The sequence below is a fragment of the Argentina silus genome (genome assembly GCF_951799395.1).
Source record: "Argentina silus genome assembly, chromosome: 10".
Taxonomy (NCBI): Eukaryota; Metazoa; Chordata; class Actinopteri; order Argentiniformes; family Argentinidae; genus Argentina; species Argentina silus.
Window position 1 is genome coordinate 3,530,193 of NC_139664.1, and position 22,385 is coordinate 3,552,577.

General features: G+C 43.1%; 1 protein-coding gene across 1 annotated transcript in view; it reads right to left on the reverse strand.

Moving 5' to 3' along the window:
* Positions 1-1,560: 1,560 nt before the first annotated feature.
* The window catches only part of znf385d (zinc finger protein 385D), a 36,384-nt gene continuing 15,559 nt past the window's right edge, over positions 1,561-22,385 (reverse strand). Inside the window, exons 3-8 of the mRNA XM_083678380.1 lie at positions 18,261-18,368; positions 11,061-11,229; positions 5,176-5,526; positions 4,575-4,759; positions 3,507-3,608; positions 1,561-2,804 (exon numbers count right to left, since the gene is read on the reverse strand). Of these exons, the coding sequence (XP_083534506.1) occupies positions 2,565-2,804; positions 3,507-3,608; positions 4,575-4,759; positions 5,176-5,526; positions 11,061-11,229; positions 18,261-18,368 (1,155 nt within the window). The 3' untranslated portion in view covers positions 1,561-2,564. The remainder of the gene's footprint in view (positions 2,805-3,506; positions 3,609-4,574; positions 4,760-5,175; positions 5,527-11,060; positions 11,230-18,260; positions 18,369-22,385) is intronic.

The window sequence follows — 22,385 nt, forward strand, 5'->3', positions numbered from 1 at the left end:
GAACCAGGTTTCAAAACACTGTTGCCAAGAGGAAAGCTTATTGTAAACTGTAAAAGCCTGATGGAATAAAGATGTCAAAATCCTAATGGACTGGAATGTTAATTGGGGCACTTATCATGAACTGGAATCAAAGCATGTATAGTATATGGACAAGCAAGCTGTCTGAATCTGCCCTTGTGTCCCAAGGGCAATTCTTTACTTCAGTTCATGTTCCGTCTCTGTTACTACATACCCCTGCTTGTTTACATTAGCCTGCAAGCACTGGACCCTTTTATACAGCTGAAAAGACAGAAAGAGAAAACAACTTAATATAACTAACGAAAAAGCAATGAACTTCTGTCCTTTTACGATGACAGAAAAGTGCTTTGCAGCTATTTATATACCATGTACTAAATTATTAAGCATTCTGATCTAACTGGATATCTATTTATTGCAATACCTTCTTTAGTGTGTTTGAATCATAAAATATATAGCTTCTTTTCTGGAAGGAATTGACATAAACAGCCCACAACCTAAAAGCTTTGTTGGCAGTGAGACTTTTACCCAATCGATCTCCCCAATCTATGTGGTTTTCTTAGGAACAGTGAAAAAAAAAAGGGGTTAAATCTTGGGCGACAATATATCACAAATCAATGTCATGGTATGGTGCCATCGCCCCAAGGAACTCTGATATCCCTTCATCACAGTATGGTTCATGATCCATATCACCTGTGCCATATCTACACCACCATGTATTTCAGCCATGGTCAGCTCCATAGTTACTTAATTACCTAGCCAACAGCTGAGAAGCTCTGCTGCCCGGGCTGCCTATATTGCATTGCTTGCATGAGCTCTGACATCCTGCAGCTCTGCATGTTTGCTGTTTTCTCTGCTGTCTGGGAGGGAGTCGGTCAGTGTCAGTCTGCTGATAGCTCTCTGCAGATAGAGAAACCCGCATCCCACTTACAGATGTTCAGGATTATTGTTCCAGGGAGAGCAAATGGGAAGATGGTGCCAGCGATCCCACTCCATGAACTTCTCTCTGGTCAACAGGCAGCCTGCTGTATTGGTTTTGGAGTCGGATTAGGGTTTGGAAATAAATTAAAGTTGGTGTCTGTCAGGAATTTTGTCAGGAGGTTTCAGGCAGATATACTACAAACTGGGGATTGACGCATCAGCTTAATGGTTCATGGAAAGGTTCACAGACTGAACAACTGGGCTCAATATGTATATGATGACTTATAGTGTTCTGGTAAATTGGGTTTTCTCCCGAATGTCAAATTGAGAGCTCCAAAATTTGCCTTCTTCAATGATTTTACTTCCTGAGATGGAAATTAAAGTAATTTAGAGTTGTATCGCTGTGGATGTGCATATGTGTGTGTGTGTGTGTGTGTGTGTGTGTGTGTGTGTGTGTGTGTGTGTGTGTGGCTCAGGGTGAGGGTATGTAAAAAGATACTTTTCAGTTCCCCTGTGTAATGGACAATGAAGTACTCTTCTTCTTCTTACATTGGGGTGTGTGTGTATGTGTATGTGTGAGCATAAATACACTCCCATTTGTTAATTTGAGCATCAAAGTTAACAAAGTAAGACTCTTTTATTTGAAATTGTTCATCTTGTACACATTAACAGATATTATACACAAGCCTTAGTGGTCCCTCTGGTATTTGTCATAGTCATTCAGAATGTATATTGGTTATCAGCCGGGATGGCTTTAGGTGGAGGGCAAGCTCACAGACACACACAAACACACAAACAGTACAATCACACTGAAACATACACACACGCACACATACTTTCATACTCACATGTGGATAGAGAAACACTAACACAGTAAAACGCATTTACATTATGCAAGAGCGAGTACGACACATTCTAGCCATCTAATGCACTGTAGATATCAACAGAGGTGGAGGGGCTTAAAGTGCATTCAGCAAAGGAGGAGGAATTTGGTCTCTCTCTCATCATTACCAGTCTTTTTTACAAACGTGAGTGATCGTTACCTCCACTAAAGCAATGGTGACACCATATTTTTACAAATATTTTATCCCTAGCACGTTTATAGTTCAAACTGTGTTTTTGCATTACACAGAAATGACACTGCATAGTTCACTGGTTTGTCTTATACATTATTGCGGTACAATATAAGTCCAGGTCCTGGGCTTGGGTAGGATTTGTGGGCAAGTGAATGGCACAGGAACGTATGGGCTAAATATTGATAGCCCACATACACTGCAAAGCGTGGGTGGTGCTTCAAGTACCAGAGGAGTTGGTTGAAATTTATCAGTGTAGGTGGGCAAGTAGATCCGTCCAGGATCCAACTGTAATGATGAGGCTGCCTGTTGTCCAGTTGTACAGGAGATGGTGAGCTTATACTCTAGATTGGTACGGGTAATCCAAATAGTAGAGGTGTGAGTGGGCAACTTTCCTGTTATAATGCTTGCCTGGTGTCCACGTGTTTTAGTGAAGGCAGCCTGTGGCCCAAATGCATAGGGGAATCAGTAGAGGAAATGGGGCTCTTCTGGCCCTGATCCATAATGAGTTCCTTGGGGAGTCCATAAGCAGAGGTCCACACAGCCCAGGGTGGGTCAGTACGGGGCAAACAGTACTTGTGGGTGGGAGGTCCTCACAGGTCCTGGGGCGGGACGCAGCAGTGCGGTGGGAAGGGCTTGTGTCTGAAAGAGGGTGTGGCCATGGGAGGGTGTGTGGGTGGAACGGAGGGGGAAGGACGAGCCCATGGCTGCTGCTGCTGCTGCCACTGCTGCCAAGTGAGCGGGTATTATCTGGGTCAGAGGCTGGCACAGCTCCTTGCCCACAGTCAACTTCACCTGGATGTCAGAGAAAGTGAGACAGGGAGCAGAAACCGTCCATTAGTCTCTGAAAGTGTAGGTTTACAACGGTAACTAGAGCCATTTCAAACCAAGGGTGACAAGTGATAAGGAAAAGGAGGCACGGAACATTAATATGTTTGGAATTTTCACGGGTTATCAATCACTGACTCGTGCATTAAGCTGCTTCTGGAAGCATGCTTTGCTCTCTACACATCAAAGAGACTCTTCTGGGTTACCCAGTCGATGATGGGCTTTAGAAAAGTAATTTCCTCCATTCTGTCAACCCCTGCACTTGATTTCTGTATAGGTCTGATGTATGTCATTTTACGAGAGTCATGATGGAAACTCAGCTTTTTCCCCCTCTCTATTTTTCCCCTTATTCGGCCCACATTGCTCTTCAATGCATTCCACCTTTAGCATGCAGGGGTTTTTATTAGGCCTGTAAATCCACAAACTGTAACGATTCGACCGAGTGTGTGGAATTGCAGAATAATGAAGAACACAGTTTCGGATTGCAACAAAAAGAGACGTATCCCTACTCGTGTGTCCTTCCCACTGTGCTGGTATAAATGGGTGGGGAGGAGAGGCTCATTGTTTAGTCTGTTCCCGGGTCTTTGTTGTGGTAACATCTGATTGTGTAGCTTTCAAAAAGAAAAAAAAAAGAAAGAAAGAAAACAAATGAAAGAGGGAGGGACTTACTGGTTGACTGGTCTGGCCTCTCTGGGGTTTGCTGTACGGACTGTATTTGGGTTTCGCCGGTTTACCTGCCGCTCTGTCTTTGTGGCGTCTGCTGCTGATGTGCTGGAAAATATTGATTGATAGGACTGTGAAGGTGCTGTATATAATGAGAGCAGACCTGGGCGAAATACGTATTTGAAATGGTTTCACATGTTTGACAGAAACAATGGAAGCAATGCAAGTCTCAGAAACAGTGCGAACAGTACATGCAAGGCTAGCTACATTAAGCACTTCTCAAGTTTTTTAAATATTCAAAACCATTTCAAATATGTATTTCACCAAGGTCTCACTAAGAGAGAGAGGCCACATATTTTGTGCTATTGTATTTACAACTACAGTCTTATTATGTATAAATACCTAAGTTGTAGAATTGATTCAGGATTCTGTCACAATACACAATACAGCAGATACTAAATAAACCAACACTGCAAGTAAGGACATTTATCAAAATGGTGATGGAGATCAATTGTACCAAATACCAGATTTCAGTCTTAAAGCGCAGAAACCTTTTAGGACTAAAGTCCTTTCCCCAGTTCAATCGTAATATATTTTCCATTCATCCAGTTTGAATGAAAGCCCAGAATTGAATTTTTTCAACAAGGTTATTTCTATTAATTTAGGACTATAACTGCATGAAGACTACTTTCTCAAAAATCATTGTGTGAAAGCATAACTTGACCTGTCATCATTCAAGAGAGGGAAGATAAGGTTAGGTTGCTTAAAAATTGATAGAACCGCTTCTGATTAAAATCAGTGAAATTCTCCACTACCGAGAGAATGATCAGCAATAGCAATAGCAAGAGTCTGTTATTAAAGCACAGGAAAGCCCGTTCAGAAGTGACTAAATATCACAACCACAGTAATTGTTTTTGAAGTCATGTTAGAAACTGTTTCCACTAACTCAAGAGAGACAGATACAGGAATGCAACATTGAAACAAACATCCTTCTAACCTAATTTTCATTCATGAAATTCTAACCATCTGTATTGATCATGTTTGCTGTTGTCTGCTCTACTCTGCCTCGCTCACCTGTTTTAGCTGTGTCTCTGAGTTGACGTGCACATCACAGGTCTCACAGTGAAAGGTTTTGTTCTGCAGCCCTGTGGCTGCCTTGGTGGGTGGCGGGGCTAGCTTGCTCTTGACCCCAGGTCGGGGGAAAGACTTGATCGAGCCAACACCAGTTCTGGCCTCCAGCATGGTCTTGTGCTTTGTACCTGAGGGTTAGATTAAGAGTGGGTTATTATCGCTGAGAGAGAGACTATTGTTGAAGTAATGCGCAATTAACCACTGTAACGCGATGCAGTTGTGCAATATCATGGGGCATCAATTTCTGAAGTTATGGTTACATCGAGGAGACATGTACAGTAAGCATTAAATCAAAGTTCGATTAAATCAATGTTTTGACATCCACAGTGCTTAGCCTCCAGCATGTAAACAACCCAGAGAAGCACTGACATTCATCTGCCAATGCATAGACACTCAAAATCAATGTACATGACTCAACACTGGCAGCGTTATGCACTGACAAGAACAGTAAACTCCCTTTAAAAGCTGCTAAAAGGGCTAGCGATTGAGCTAAATCCCCAAGGGGATGGACATGAGAGGAGGGGATTTTAGGCGAGTCCCTCACCGCTGTTATGAGCCTCCAGCTGGGATGCCGAGTTGACAGCCACCTTGCAGAGTGAGCAGTAAAGCAGACGCTTGGCTTTCTCCTCCTCCGTCTCTGGGTCTGTCTCGGCTTCTGCCTCGGGTTCTGCGTCTGGATCCGAGGATGAGCTGGGCTTAGGCGAGGCCCTCCCTGTGTCTCCTGCCGTGGCTGAGGTAGTCTCTGTCCCTACTGGGTTGGGACTCGTTGCAAGCATAGATGGCTGGGGTGCCAGGGGTGTCGGAGGTGCCAATGTTGGTACCAGTAGTGGTGCCAGCTGGGGCGCCAGTGTGAGCACAGGGGACAGGGGAAGTGATGCTGCGACAGGGCTGATATCTGCAGGGGGAGATGGGTGGGTTGTTTCAGAGCAGTGTTCCAGGAGCCTGGTCTTAAAGGACCACTTTGTGTGCTGGTTTTTATTGCAAACAGTCTACTGATGATCAGGGTGGTCTGATGTACTGTAACAATGTAATCATGTAAACATGTACTAGACAATTGATTGCTGATGAATGTGGATATGAAGTACACCACTATCAGGACTACGAAGCACAGGGAGGGAAGTAACATATTGCAAGACACAAAAAATGCACCCAAAGAAATGTCTTGAATATTGAGATCAAAGTCAGCCTGGGATCAATATCATCTGATACAGGAGGCAACGCACGTCATTATAGAGAACATACGGCGAACTGCTACTCATTTACCAAAATGAAATTTAGCCTTGGCAGCATCCCCTGAGGATGTCAATGCCTCACAGTTTCTTATTCTGACACAAAGTGAAGATCGCCAGCCAGGAGAGACGATCAATAGTGAATTATGTTGTGCTTTTTTTGCCAGCCCTTATGTATGACTCTTATTTTCCCAGTGGAGGTGTCAGAGCAGGATGGTTCCAGGAGAAACTACACCATCACCATACAGTGCATACTATGTCTATGATGGGTTGGTTTAGTCCTAAAAGATGACACACTTCCCGCCAAGGTTCCCTGTAGGTTTTGTGTAGTTGGCTATGAAAACAAATGCTTGCCATTTCAATTCCATCTTTACATCACGTTATATCAATATACACGTAAAGTGTCAATATGTCAGTATATAACTTCCTTGAAAATTCAAGTTCAAGTTTATTTGTTACGTCTCATACACAAGTGCAGGGAGTAAAATTCTTGGGCTCTGTTCCTTGACAATGCAGCATACAATACAAATAATACAAATAATACAAATACGCAGTCGTGCAATGAGGTAGGACAAGACAATAAGTGACATAGAAGTGAGACGGTTGGACAGTGACGATTGTTGGGGACACAAGACAACAGACATGGCAATAGACATGAAAATGTGGAATTCTCAATGTTATTGAGCATTTATTGCTGACAACTATCACTCATTCCACATAAACATAGGGTGGAATCCTAACTTGAGACCCAACCCACCCAACCCACCCAACATCCGCGTAAATCTTGCATTGGTGTCAATTTGCGCAACAATTTGAGTTACGCATGGAGATCTTGAGTCAGGATTTCACTGATAAACATTATTTCGTCACTGTAGATTAAATCATATTTGCGGGAGAGGGGAGGTCCGGCGGGGAGGGGGAGGTCGGGGAATGTCACCAACTCTCTCCTCCATCGTTCCAACATTCCACAAGACACAACATGACAACAGACGCCATTAACTCTGTAAGACCCCATGTTGCTGTTCCTTTCATGTCACATCCAGTCGTGGGCATTTCCATTTGAGTGAATAATTAAGCGGTTAGCTATTTATCGAGCACCTCACCTTGTCTCTGGTGATTAATTAATGTTTGTGATCAGAGGAGAGCAACAACGGTGACCTCTGCTTCTTCCTGCAATTAACGTCCACCTACGCCCAGCCTACTCCAGAGTGCCCGGCATCAAAACAACCACAGTCAAAGTAATCAAATCACTCAATTAAAAACAAGTCACCAGGGACCAAGAGCTGTGCCCGCACTTGCTTCCGTGGGCTTATGCTCAATACAATTATAAGGGTTCTTATTTTGCTCTTGAACAGTGCTGTTGAATGTGTTAGTATGCAGTCTGTGTCTGTGTTGGTGTGTGTGTGTGTGTGTGTGTGTGTGTGTGTGTGTGTGTGTGTGTGTGTGTGTGTGTGTGTGTGTGTGTGTGTGTGTGTGTGTGTGCGTTGTAAGGTTTAGACTGCTAGGACACAGGCCAATCAGGCCAATAATTTGGAACTGGTTGCATCAAACCTAGTGATGGTGACTGATCAAGACTCAAGGTTCAGACACTCCACTGGATACATACAAACAGTCGTGTGTGTGTGTGTGGACAGACCTGGCCAAAAGGCCATCCTTGCATTTCTCTGCATTAGTCTTCCATAAATGCCATTAAAGAGCCATTTGCCTTTGAAACCAGGTGATTAAAGTGTACTTTGGCTGGCCTACAACGCCCTCTACTTTGGGAAGCCTCCAGGAATCCATATCCCCACTCACAGTGACCTAGCTGGCTCTGGGAGGCCCAGTTAAGAACTCAATCCCCTCTCATTAATGGAGGTAATGACTGTGATCAATCTAAAGTTTGTGTGGGTGGGGGCTGACAGCAGCGGGGAGAGAGAGAGAGAGAGAGAGAGCGAGAGAGAGAGAGAGAGAGAGAGAGAGAGAGAGAGAGAGAGAGATAGAGAGAGCGAGAGAGAGAGAGAGAGATAGAGAGAGAGAGAGAGAAAGGGAGAGAGAGAGAGAAAGGGAGAGAGAGAAAGGGAGAGAGAGAGAGAGGAGGTAATGTGAAAGAGGGAAAGGGAGGAAAAGGGGGCAAGGCGAAGGAATGAGAGATAAGAAAGTGAAAGAGAGCGTGGAGAGGGAGTAACACTGGGAGAATGAAAAAAGAGAAGGTGAAAGGTACAGTACGTGAAAGAGGAAAGAGGGAAGGGAGGGACCCGAGAAGGGGAGAGGAAAGAGAGAAGATAAAGTCAAAAGAGTGAGCGAGGCAGGACACAATTAAATAGAGAAAGAGAGGGAGGGTGGGTGCAGCAATTGACACAAAGAGTGAGGGAATTATAGCGGGGAAAAAGAGACTGGTATCAAGACCCTCTTAGAGGGCTAGCTGCCCTTTTCTTTGCCTGTTTCAATACCTCTATAGCTCTCGGCACTCCCCTGAGATTTCCTTTGGCGATAGAGCAGAAATGCTTCTCTGAAACCCTTCCACTACAGTTAGGCTTTCAGGCAATCACAGGGCTCCCCGGAGATCTGATTACCTTTCTCAATGATGCCGGATTAAGCTCTTTAATTAAAATGATTGGACCCCATTAGACGTGACCATGCGTCAGTTCAGGAGCATTCCTTTCCCTCATTTGCGATTTTTTTTCATGTGAGTAAGAAAAGGGCAACAACAGAGGCAGTGTTGATGAAGGTGAAAACACTGCTTTGACGGAGCAGAGCACATAAATGGTTGTGATTATCATTTTCGGTAAAAGGGGAAATTATCCATAATTAACCATATCCATATGAGCCATGTCACAGCAGGAAACATATATTTTAAGTAGCCTAATTAATTTGTCCCCACTTCATCCAGCGAGTCCAAATCCTCCAAACTGTTGAAAAGTTTTCTGAAGCTTTGGCAACTTTCTCACAAATGAAAACATTTCAACCGCGCAGGTGAAAAGCCGGTAAATTTTAATTCGCAAAGTCATCAGCTTTGCTACCGCTGTTTGATGTCTGTGCGTAAGGGCTTTTTCCAACCCAGTGCAGATTAGTAGAGAACAGTTTGGGGGAGATTTTGAATTCCTGTCATTGAAGGGAGACATGACGAGGGAACTGGGGTGCTGGAGATGGCTGAACAGGCCTAAGCTAGCCCCCTGCCTCCTGTGCCGTACCATTGTACAGCTGCTGTCAGGGCTGGCATGGCTCCCCTGACAATCTGCTCTTTAATAGCTAATATCAGGCTACATTTCCTCAAGCACTGGACTGGAACTGAGAGATGGAGGACTGCGCTATGTGCCCCTCTCTCTCTCTTTCTCTCTCTCTCTCTCTCTGCCCCTCTCTCTCTTTCTCTCTCTGCCCCTCTCTCTCTCTCTCTGCCCCTCTCTCTCTCTCTCTCTCTCTCTCTCTCTCTCTTTCTCTCTCTCTTTGCCTCTCTCTCTCTCTCTTTCTCTCTTTCTTTCTCTCTCTCACTCTCTCTCTTTTTTGCTCTGGCCTACACACACACACAAAGACACACATCGTACACACACACGCAAGTTTGACAGGCGGTTGCTGAGTCATCAGCTTATCTACTGGACACAACAGACACACACACACACACACACACACACACACACACACACACACACACACACACACACACACACACTACTGGACACAATCTCACTGCGGCCTGCTGTCCATGTCAGGGAACACACATGTTAGTAAAAAAACACGAACACAAACACACACTCATACATACACATGTCCTCCCTAGTAATGCAATCACACACGCACGCACACGCACACGCACACACACACACACACACACACACACACACACACACACTCACACTTAAATACACCTTCTATCCTACCAGCACAAGAGCTACAGTAAGGGCATACTTGAACTTCGGAAATATAATAGCCCTTTGGCCTCAGAACAAAACAAACACATTGAGAGTCCACTCTATAAAAAAGAGGTTTCAGTGTTTCTCCCTTGTTGCTCATATCTGCTGTGTGTAGTCATTACTCTTCCATGACCTCTGCTTTTCATTAGAGGAGCTTGCTGGCACTGATATACCGCCAAATACTTCAGCCTCGCAGATAATGCAGCATTTACCCGCCTTGCCAATTAATTCAACTGACATCTAAGCACATTAATATTCATTACCCAATGCCACTTGTGACAAACGGACGCTCCCACGTTCTGGACACATGATAGAAAGATGGCGGAGGAGCGTGGTCGTGATATGAGTATTTGTTTCTTTCCCTATATTGCGGTCTGTATTGAAGATCTGCCTTTTGGGTCTTCACAGCCTCTCTTTCTCTGAAAACGTTTGTGAGGAATATTTTCCACATATTGATGCGTCGGTTGGCTCTCTGGGGTAAGTTCGATGAGTGAACTCAGTGGAAACCTTGCACAGACCAACAGCTATAGCACCTTGTATATTCCACTGTCAGGGCCGAATGGAATTTGGGGGACATGTGTCTGTGAAGTGATAGAAAATTATTTAGCGCCATCCAAAAATACGCTGAAACCTCTGTGTTAATTGGACAACGGTGTGAGCGCACGAAACCAGATTGTTCACAACGCAGTCTGTGACCAGGTGCTACGAGGTATCCTGGGAACTAAACTGAGTTATGGATGCTGGTATGCGCTCCAGAAATGTGTTCCTGGTTTAAAAGCGCTTACACATGGACTTTTGGAACCGTCCAATATGTTTGCAATTCCCTCTAAAACTTCTAAGATTCTACGGGCTGAAGGGAAGGGTTTCATTGGTGCGGTTTTTATGTGGTAATTAAAGGTGGCTACAGAAATACTTGAAGGAAAGATTTCACAGAGAGGGGCCTAGCCCTCCAGGTCCTGGTCGTACGAATTTGTCTCCTGCTGTCATTCACTGACTAATGTTGACAAAAGGATAGATAAGCCAGTCAAGCTTATCTGGTTCTGGTGCCTGTCTTATTGAGTAAACAGTAATAAACTCACATCATCAACCACATCTAGTTCCTCAAGCTCACAGATTATTCTCACATGAGGCTATTATGAACAGATAGAAATAGTACTGAAGTATCCAGGATATAATACCATAGTTATGTAATAGTTTGCTAGCCAACCGTAACTTTTCCAAAGTAAACAAAATGGATTATAGCTAAGGAAACAGTGACAACAACAATGACAACAGTAGACCCGTGGAGTTTGAACTGGTGGAAAATGACCAACCTTTCCTGTCGGTGCTGTTGGAGATTAGCGAAGTGTTGATGCTCTTGGGGATCTCCTGGTTGGTGGTTTCCTTGGTGACCCCTGAGCCTTTGAGCTTACATTTGGGAGTGTCCAGAGCCTTCAGCTTCTTGGCGTGCTTGGTGCCTTTGTAGTGGGCCAGGGCTTGGCTCTGTGGAGAGGACAAATAGCAGGCTCAAATTAGACCAGGACAAGCTAAACCAGGTGTATAGTGTATAGTGAAATAGACTGTAATCACAATTAGCAATTACAATAAACAAAACGGCATTGCCATTTATAGTGCTACAGAGCCCTAACATGACCTTAAAAGGGCTCAACATCAGAGGTGCACTCATGACATTATAACAAAGACGAGGTCTGTGTCAGCGGCTGTAACACACACAGTTAACTACGTTAACCTACGTATCTTCGCCTTGACACCAGGTGTACAGTTTTGTTTTTCTTCTCATATCCCAATATAGTATCTAGGTCCCTGTGACAGGTGATTCTCTGATGTTTCCTTTATGTGGCTATTTGAGTTTAGAGTCCAGACACGTAGAGTCATCAGGATTCACCTTCACAACGGATTTATTCACATGCATTGGACTGGGCCATATGCAAAGACTTTCAGCCGTCCTTGTTTACCTCCACACACTTCCTGGCTGACTTTGCCCGTGGCAGGAAGGTATCAGGAGGAATGCAATTGCCTCTCGGAATAAATAAGTGTGCCAGCCACATCTCCTGAAGGCCATTGTAAGCACCTGTATATTGGCTGTAGGGGGGGGGGAGTTGAATTAAGCCACTGAGACAAAAACAAAAACAAACTATTGTTGTGGCAAAGAACACTTTTTCCATTTCACACTTAATGTGATGTAACAGAACCCATATTTATTCTGAGGACAATTACCATACAGTGTTGAAATATGCTGCTGCTATTCTATTATTGTGTAAGAGAGTCACTGCTGCCTTTGTATTACAGTGTATAGAGTCACTGCTGCTATTCTATTATTGTGTAGAGAGTCACTGCTGCTATTCTATTATTGTGTAGAGAGTCACTGCTGCTATTCTATTATTGTGTAAGAGAGTCACTGCTGCTATTGTATTATTGTGTACAGTCACTGCTGCTATTGTATTATTGTGTACAGCTGCTATTGTATTACAGTGTATTACAGTGTATTGCATGTGTTACTATACGGTATTCTATGCTACTACTGTGTTCCCGTGCGACTACTTTGTTCTATTGTGTTTTCGAGAAAAAGGAGAACCTGCAGGTTATGTAATTGTACTGTAATACACTGCCCTGTATCCCAGTGCACATGACAATAACACGTTTAAACTCCTCCTCCTCAGCAGAGGATGACCAAGCAAAAGGGAAGAACGCCCCCTCTCCATCCAAGCCTCACGCACCAAGTATCCAGCCATCTACTGGCTTACGCCAGGAGACACAAGTGATGGATGGGTGTTTAGTGTAATCAAGACCGTAATTAATCTTTCATTAAAGCAATGATGTGGAAGAATTGGCTTGACGATACTTTAGAATTGACAGAACCCTGATTAAGGCTGGCAAAGGAAGTCATTAGTCTTAAGGATGGTCTGTAAGTGAGAATTGTCAAATGATCCTGTCAATCGGTCTGACTTAAAAGTCAGTCAGTGAGTCAGTCAGTGAGTCAGTGAGTCAGTCAGTGAGTCAGTCAGTCAGTGAGTCAGTCAGTGAGTCAGTCAGTGAGTCAGTGAGTCAGTCAGTGAGTCAGTCAGTGAGTCAGTCAGTGAGTCAGTGAGTCAGTCAGTAGTCAGTTATCATCATATAGAAAATTAAATAGTTTCCCCTCTTTTGGATAGATGGTGAATGCAATATACAGTGGCACTGTAGCCAAGCATTAGGTCACCCTGAACACAAACCATCTGTCAACAGGGCTCAATGCTTTGGTTTCCCTACATAATGTCTTTATTGTGCAAGACTGATAAGGTAAAACACAACATATTCATGTTTTAACACCTTTTTCTTTGACAAATGGCTGTAGGAAGCTGAATAGAAGTAAAGGAATGCCAGTGGGTGGGGGCAGGTAAAATCTGGCTTTCTGACCCTGTTTATTGCTCACAGTATTTCATGCAATGTGTGAGCAAATTTTCCATAAACAGGGATGGCGTCATTTCTTGACGGGTGATACCATTCAGCATTGACTAATAGCATACAAGGCAAGCAAGACAGGTTTTCTTACTCACTGAGCAAAAAGTGATGAAATTCACTTTTTTATAAAAAAAAAAATAATAATAATAATAATAATAATGTGTTTACTGGGTTATACGCTTACAGTTTTTCTCAATTGCATATTTCTTGAAACATTGTTCAACTTTTCAAAACAGTTAACCCTTCCCCTAAAGAGCAAAGACGTTTGCCAAAACAGCACATTTATTTTGCAAAATGCACTATAACTCTCAAAACTTATGAATAATAAGAATACATGTCACAAAAAGCAAATCAGTGCATCAAAACAGTATTCATTGTTATCTTATGAGTAGTTACAACAACAAAAATAGCATTACTGTAGAACACAAAAACATTTACACTAATCAGTTTGACAGGCCATATGTGACGTTACTGATTACCTGTTTCAGTTGTGATTACAGACTAATTGTTTGTTGTTAGTGATGAGAGTTACAATATATGGAGTAGAGATTCACAATAATGGGAGAAATATATATATATATATGGCGTAAGGAAATAATTTGTTGTGTTAACTGTTTTGCAAAAATGTATTTAACATTTGCATTTTGTATGAAAGCAATGAGAAATTACTAACTGTTTAGCTGAAAATATTACTGTTGTGCTCATGTGTGTTATTGCTGTGGGCATATGAACTTTAGTTTCATACAGATGGTGTTAGCAGTCGAAAAGAACTGTAATCTGTGCACATTCACTGTTAAATCAAAGAATACAGCATGTCACTTCTCCCCTAATAAAGGTTAATTACGTTTTAAATAAAACGCCAAATTACTCCAGTATGCAGTACTAATGCTTTGTTTTTCACCTAGCAATTTGGGTGAGTTTTTTCTAGACAAGGAACCCAAAGTGGCATCTAAACAATGAATGGGGGAGTAATAGGGTAGTAATAGGGTAGTAATAGGGTAGGCTACGTTACAAGTTTACAATGAATGATGGCCTCCAAATCAAAGGTGTGAACTACCATGATGACTACAACTCCCAGCTGAAGACAAAGGGTGCTAATTGCTTGAACCAAGCTTCCCTGGTACAACACTTGTTTACATGGCTGCACATCACTCACTCTAGCCTTGTCCTTGGTCTGATGTATAGAAGCCTGAATAATTCTATTCAAACACTGGTTGTCAACTAAAGCATTGTGAGCAATTGAAATATCACAACAAGAGCTACAATTACATGTTTTTCTTTGTAGAAGAAGGAAGATCGATTTGTACAGCCCTAATGTTAATACAACTATCCATTTGTTCCGGCTGAGACCATATAGATAGATAGGTACTTTATTGATCGCCGAGGGGGAAATTAAGGCGTTACAGCAGTTCACATCACAAGCAACCAAACCACCAACATAAAGTGACAATAGAATAATAGAATAAAATAGACATCTGAAACACTATATAGAGTCGGAACAGTCCAGTATGATTTAACATCCCCCAGCCTGACTCTGATCACCCCGATCGAGCCAGCCGGAGGAGGAGTTGTATGTCTTATTGTGTGTCTTATTGCGGCAGGCAGAAAAGATCTCCTATAGCGCTCCTTAGTGCAGCATGGTTGTAGTAATCTGTTGCTAAAGGAGCTTCTCTGCTCTGCCACAGTGTCATGTAGGGGATGGGAGGGATTGTCCATGATGGCCAGGAGTTTGGTCCTCATCCTCCTACTGGCCACCTCCTCCACAATGTCCAGGGTGACACCGACAGCCTCTTGGTGTCAACTTCCTTGATGCTGCCCCCCCAGCATACCACCGTATATACAGCATACATACCGCATATATATACTGAAAAATGTATGCACTCATTGCAATGTAAATCGCTTTGGATAAAAGTGTCAGCTAAATGGCATATATTATATATGTGTTACTATACGGTATATATATATGCTGTATACAATAATATATATATATATAATTGTATACAGCCCATTCAAAAGCTTTGAAAAACATGGTTGTGCAGCAACAACAATTTCCAGAGTAAGACTGCCAGAGTAGAATGCTGGAAAAAAAAAAACATAAACACGAAACATGAAACAGTTACGATTTAATGGAAAATATTTTTTTTATTGAAACCTTCAAGCTCACAAACACGGGCAAAATCATAAACAGCTTTATCAATATACAATTATATAGTGTTACGTAGATACTGTTGCAGCAGAATTGACAAAATGTACACGTTTTAAGAGATAGTTTTGGGCCATTACTGCTACTTTAAGAACTCTAGGCTGAAATTATACAAATAATCCTGTGGCATCTCTTTAACCAAGATTTTTGTACTGTGCACAAAAAGTTACAAAAAAAACCTAGAATAACAACGAGCCTAATTCAACTCCCTGAGCACAGAGCACAGAGCACGCCATGTACCAATTAAACGTTGATTGTACAGTGCTAGTGTAACCTCCAAGTGTATTGTGTAAGGCTGCAGTTAGACCACACTGGGGTTCCCCTGCCCAATCTGACAGAATTGGGTTCCCCTGCCCAATCTGACAGAATGGAGAAAGCCTTTCCAAAGATCATCAAGGTTGTAAAAGTGACCGTAGTCCCCAGCAAAGTCGATGACACTCCATCAATAAGCCCAGCGCATGTGTCGTACAAGACATCGTGTAGACGCTGCATCCAGTGTCCAGGACTTGGCAGGCCTGGGAAACGTCTTTGCAGTCACAGGAGCTAGGACCGGATGAGCCGTTTGACCCGGTCTTGAGAGCCATTGAAGAACCTGCAGCACTTATGCTGCTCCTCCGGGGTCTGGAAAGATTCTCTCACGTTAGCGGGGCGCTTCGCTCAGTGGCAGAAGCTTCTCAAAATCGACCTTCACCAATTCCTCAGACACCTTTGTTTTGAAAACGGCTCCCACGGCACACAGGAGCAAGAAGATACCGAGCAGGCCGAGGAAGAACATGGTCAGCGTGCACCGGTTCTCCCGGAGAGCTCCACAGCGGCCAAGGAACCCGAACACCATGATGGCAGTTCCAACACATACGAGCAGCTTTAGTGCAGGGATTTGTGTATCTGTCATCTTTACATCCTGGTTCACTTTGAGGTGTCTGGACATTCCGAGAATGTGTCTGGACATTCTGAGAACGATGTTCCAGAACAACAAGTTGAAGACAAAGAGCAGATACTTGATTCGCCATGTTGTGTCCACAGCCAGGGATCAGGTGACAAGAGCGGCTGTGAGATTGTAGGTGCTGCTTCCCTTTTTGTTTAAGACTGATGAGGTAGTGGTGAGTTGAAGTGTCATGTGACTTCTCTTTCACGGGCCACCAATCAAATAGCTGCCACCCTTATTTTACCTCCCTTTCAAAGCTGGAGGTGTGGTCAATTAATTAAAAAGCAAAAAAGAGCAGTTACCCACGAAAGGCCGAAACCCTAACCCTAACCTTAACCCTAACCGTAACCCTAACCTTAACCCTAACCCTAACCGTAACCCTAACCTTAACCCTAACCCTAACCCTAACCCTAACCGTAACCGTAACCTTGATGATGTAGAGGAGTTACTAGCTGAACAAGTTGAGCTACTGTAGGTCTTCAGTGATTGTTGACACACTGTTTCCACAACACAGAAGACAAGGGAGTGGGTATCCCCATTATACACTATGAAAATACTTAAATACAGTCATGTATAATAGCTAATAATTGCTAAGTACCAGTGAGATTTCAAATGTTCTGCTCTTATTTGTAATACCATGTTTGATTTATTTTCTTTTTGTACAAGGATGCTAACGTTTGATCCACTGTTCAGTATAGTCCTTCGTGGGAAGTTGCTACATGAAATTACTGTGACATTGTAATTGACTATTTGCGCCCAAACTGAAACTAAACTCACTAGAGTCGTGGTTCTATGATCTACGCACTCCACTAGTGCTACAGCGATGAATACCACCACCCTCTTCTGCATACGAACCCTCTTCCAAGACTCTGAAATTCCTCCATCCAATTTGAACCCGTATTGTCAGTCTGCAGTGATGCTAAACTATTTCTGATGAATGCATACTTTACCCGGCCTTGTGATCTGAATGTGAAAGCGTCCCAGGCTTGCCGTTTCCTCCTCCCTATCTCAGGGCTGCAGAAATCCGATAGGTAAACACCATCTCGATCCGTTTGCCACCGAGTTGTGATTGATGGCTGAGATGGAGAATGATTATCCAGAGATAGACCTCAACACTTAAGAAATAATAACCTCGCTTTGAGTAATCACAAGCACATTGGGGTACTGAATGAATAGATAGCGTCCTTATTGAAGGGAGTGTGAAAATACCCTTTCATAATACTACTTGAATTAGCTCCCTCCGATTTAAGAATATTAAACAAGTTACGTTTTGTTAGATTGCGTTTAAAAGGGTATGGAAATTAGAATGGATGGAAATTTAACTGCATTCGCAAGTCTATGAAGTCTGTCAGTTGTATATCAAACCTGTCTATTTTGTATTGTATGTTTGCATGTATGTGTGTTATTAATGCTAGTCTAATGAATCAGCAATGTACTCTTATAATGTATTACCGGATATTGCTGTTCACATTTTGCATGTAGCATCAATTTGTCAAATGTTTTGTTTAAAATGTTTTTTTCTTTAACTTCTAGCTTTCACAAGCAAATTGCCCTCAATTCCTAATCAAGTAAGTTGCTGTACATTTATCATTCAAGACACATCCTCATATGTGGCAAATTACTCCATGCACTCTCTCAGAACTGGCATAGCATCTTACATAAGGATGCAATTTGTCCCGTTTTATAAGAAATGGAATATGCTTTTAAAGATTCATGAGACCATTATGTCCAACATTTCATGAGAACTTCACAAACACACTGCTTTTATTTCCTTGTAAGTGTGACTTCATCAACCTTCAACAGGCTAAACAGGTTGAATTTTCAAGAAGTGGTTTATGTCGAGGCCAGCGCACTCAATACTGCCCTCAAACGCAATTTTTTTTCTATTAATAATTTTTTCAGGGTCACCATCACGTGTCATTTGGTCATGTTGTGAAACCCACTCACCTGTGAGTTGAATCTCAGTTGGCACACACTGCACGAGACGTGTTTTCTCCTGGTGGAGGGGGGGACTCCAAAGGTGTGATGCATAACAGCTTTCTGCACAGGGTCCATCTGTGAGAGGAGAGAGAGGAGAGGAACAGCTAATTAAGATACAGTACTAAAGCAGACCTCTAAATCAACCGCCTTTCATTCCTCTGTGTGGTGTTAGGAGAAAAGGCTCTGCTCAGACCTCCCTTGGAAGTTAGACACTGAACATTAGCCACAGCAGCCATCCAGATAAAGAAATATCGAACACTAGGTTGCTTTTTTTGTTGCCAGTGGACACACTTAAATGAAATGGCATTGTTTAAATCAAGTTCAATAGCCACAAAATCGATCGATGCCAATTCTCAATTAAGCAAGTCGTGCTTTATCCCTGACAAAAGCGTGTGTAAATCAAAGTCTGGTATGTGCTGGTATGATGTGATATGACCCTCTCTTTTTCTTCCTTTTCTTCCTTTTCTTCCTTTTCTTCCTTTTCTTCCTTATCCTGTGTTGCTTCCCGCTCTCTGTTTGGTATGTACCCTCGTCTGTCGGATGACGGAGCTGAAAACAATGAACAAAGCAATCTTCTCCATAGGAAAAGGCTCACTGATACAGTTGGAGAGGGGAAGATACAGAAACTGTCGTGTGTTTTATTTCATTTATATCAGTATGTCTACAGAACAAGTATCAGTATATCTATAGAACAAGTCAAATACAGGTATACATCTCATTCCATCTATTCTCCACACTCAATTCTGTTCAGGATGTCCCTCAACAGAACCATTTGGAATGAAGGTGCCAAAGTGGAATTGCAGAATGTATAACATTGGCACATGTCAATGAGTAGTCATGCTACGCCGTTGCCAAACTGAAGAAAGAAAAGAGGTTATGCAACCTTCTTCCATTATAAATCTCACCCAAGTTTGGGAGAGAAGATGACACATGAAGCTGGCATGGATCCCCTGGCAGTGAAAGCTACAGTACGGACATGCCATGGCCTGCTGGGAAACTTGGGGCTGAGGAGTATTGGAAACCTATGAGAGTGAGAGTGAAAAACATCTGGGCCATGAGAAGGATGACTTCTTGCTTAAAACACGCATCGGGCTGGAGTCTGAGAGAACATTATTTCATCCAGACATGTGCCCAAACGCCGCATGTGAACGAAGAATGGGACGAAAACACACACAGCGTTACCAGGGGAGTACTTCACACTATTTACCCATGGCAAAATAAATCGTCCATGGATATAGATGATTCAAAATGAATCAAAGATTTCTGCAGAGAAACAACATTTCATTGTACCTCTTGGCATGGCATTTCAATTTCCAACAATTCAGTCTGGCAATTGCCCCCTAATCTATCATCCCTCTATAGATCTTTCACAGAAATCACTTTTTTCATCTACTGTTTAAATCTGCTTGTGACAGACTCCCCCGAGCCCTCAGATGAAGACAGCACAGCCGCATCGCCAGTAACACATTACTCCCCATGTGGTTCTTCTATCAGCCACCCACTGGGCCTGATACCCCACACAGACCCTCCCGCTGGGAGCACTTCAATTGAGATGTTCCCCCACACCCGACAGCGTCGTTATGCTTAGTCACATGCCCCGTTCTCAAAGTCTGCAGAAGTGCAGCCCATTCAGCCAACAGTTTAGTTTTCCCTTATTCTCTCCATCAGAAGGTGCCTCCTCTCATTCATCTGTCCTCTTTGTGATTCACGGTGATGTGTTTCTGTCTGGGAGCCGTCGCCACACCACGCCACGCAACGAAGGGAAGGGAAGGGAAGGGGGAATAAGCAGGGCCATTTAATGGATACTATCTGACAGTCGACAGCAGCCTGTCTGTCTGAAAGTTCAGTGCGTCGGCCGCGAGACTGGTTCAACTCGTGGCGGTGGATAATGTGACGAGACAAGACAGTGATGAGCTGCGATGGCGGAGAGTGTGGGCGTGATTCACTGTGAAACCGGAATAAACCCCAGTAAACAACACACAATGAGCACTGTCTCTTTGATACCTCCATGTATTGTACTGTGTGTGAGGCCTCCATGTATTGTACTGTGTATGAGGGGCCTCCATGTATTGTACTGTGTATGAGGCCTCCATGTATTGTACTGGGTATGAGGCCTCCATGTATTGTACTGTGTATTATGAGGCCTCCATGTATTGTACTGTGTGTGAGGCCTCCATGTATTGTACTGTGTATGAGGCCTCCATGTATTGTACTGTGTATGAGGCCTCCATGTATTGTACTTTGTATGAGGCCTCCATGTCTTTTTGACTGTGTATGAGGCCTCCATGTCTTTTTGACTGTGTATGAGGCCTTAGTATTTGATAATGCACATGTATTCTGAACATACAACTACATTGGAGAAGGGGCTATATTAAAACATATTTCACGGGGACATCATTCTATTATTTGATGAATCGAGTGAATAATCTTTGTGGCTCTGTGGTTAGTACCTTGCCCCATCATCACAGGGTTAGTGGTTCAAGACCCGGTGAATGGCTCTGGGGCTGGAAAATGCTTTTGAACTGTATGCACTCACTGCAATGTAAGTCGCTTTGGATAAAAGCGTCAGCTAAATCAAAATCTGGTGTGGAAATGGGAGGTTCTTTTTGTGTCTTTTTCAGAGATTTTCTAATTATATTTTGACACCCAAAGTGTTGCCTAAACAATGAGTGGGGTAGTACCAGGCTACAACATGACAGGTTTACAATGACAAGATGGCCTCCAAATTAAAGGTGCAAATTGCCATTTCTATTACCATAGATTAAGACAAAAGGGTACTGATTGCTTGAACCGAGCTTCCTTGGTACCCTCTTGTTTACTTGGCTACAGTACATGTCACTCACTCTGATTTTAACTCCTTGGTCTGATATATATAGAAATCCAATTTAAATCCCGACATTAGCTGTCAACTGAAACATTAGTTAATTAATCTGCCTGATTAATCAATTAATCAGTGCGTCCCTAATACGCTCTGATAAAGTCATAATTCCTGTTTATTGTAAAACAATTGTAACACCCCCTAGCCTTAGCAGCGTGCTACGACCACTACTAAGTGAGTTAGCACCGTGTCAGGACCGTGTCAGAGTACACTGAAACTCTCCTCACTGTGTCAGAGTACACTGAAACTCTCCTCACTGTGTCAGGCAGGTCACAGCTCTTTCTCTGCTGGTTCCAGCACTGTGTCAGAGTACACTGAAACTCTCCTCACTGTGTCAGAGTACACTGAAACTCTCCTCACTGTGTCAGAGTACACTGAAACTCTCCTCACTCTGGCAGGCAGGTCACAGCTCTTTCTCTGCTGGTTCCAGCTCTGGCTGCAGACAACGTCGAACACAGTGCACCCTCTTTGTTGAAGTTGCATGCTCTGAGAGGGCGGATGTAAAGCCATAGGAGAGGCGTGTCCACATGAGGGACTACCCGTCAGATACTGAAGCACACTCTCCCAAAAGGAGGAAGCAGAGAAACAATCTTAGTCTGAGCGGTGGACTACAATCACTGCTAAGTGGGTCGACTGTAAACACTGTGGATTAATGCACCCTCTTTGTAAACAGGATGTTCCTCGTTCGATCCCAGCCGGAGTGTCGGGCCTTTCAGCCTATATGGTCTGCTACAGTATCATCATGATGGCAGCATTCCGTGGAGGCCTATATTGTTTAAATTGACCGGTAGCTGAAACACAAATGAAAGAGCAACATGACCATATGAAGTATGGTCCTCTGTGAAGTGGGGTCCTCTGTGGCTCAGTTGGTAGACTGCGGAGCTGACAACGCTTAGGTTGTGGGTTTGATTCCCGCTGGGACCATATATACTGAAATGTATGCACTCACTGCAATGTAAGTCGCTTTGGATAAAAGCGTCAGATAAACGGCGTATATTAAGTATGACATAGATTATTTACCCATACTCCCGCAGTGCATATTCCCTGTGTAAGAACATAAGTTACCAAACTCGTTCTCAACTCTTGAGGTTCTTGGGGTCTGCACCTCACAGCTGGAACAATCTTCAGAGTACATTACAGTTGCTTGTTCTGGTGCCACACAGGAAATTAAAAATGTTGATCAACAATCTTTTTTTGAAAAATGTGGATGTTGA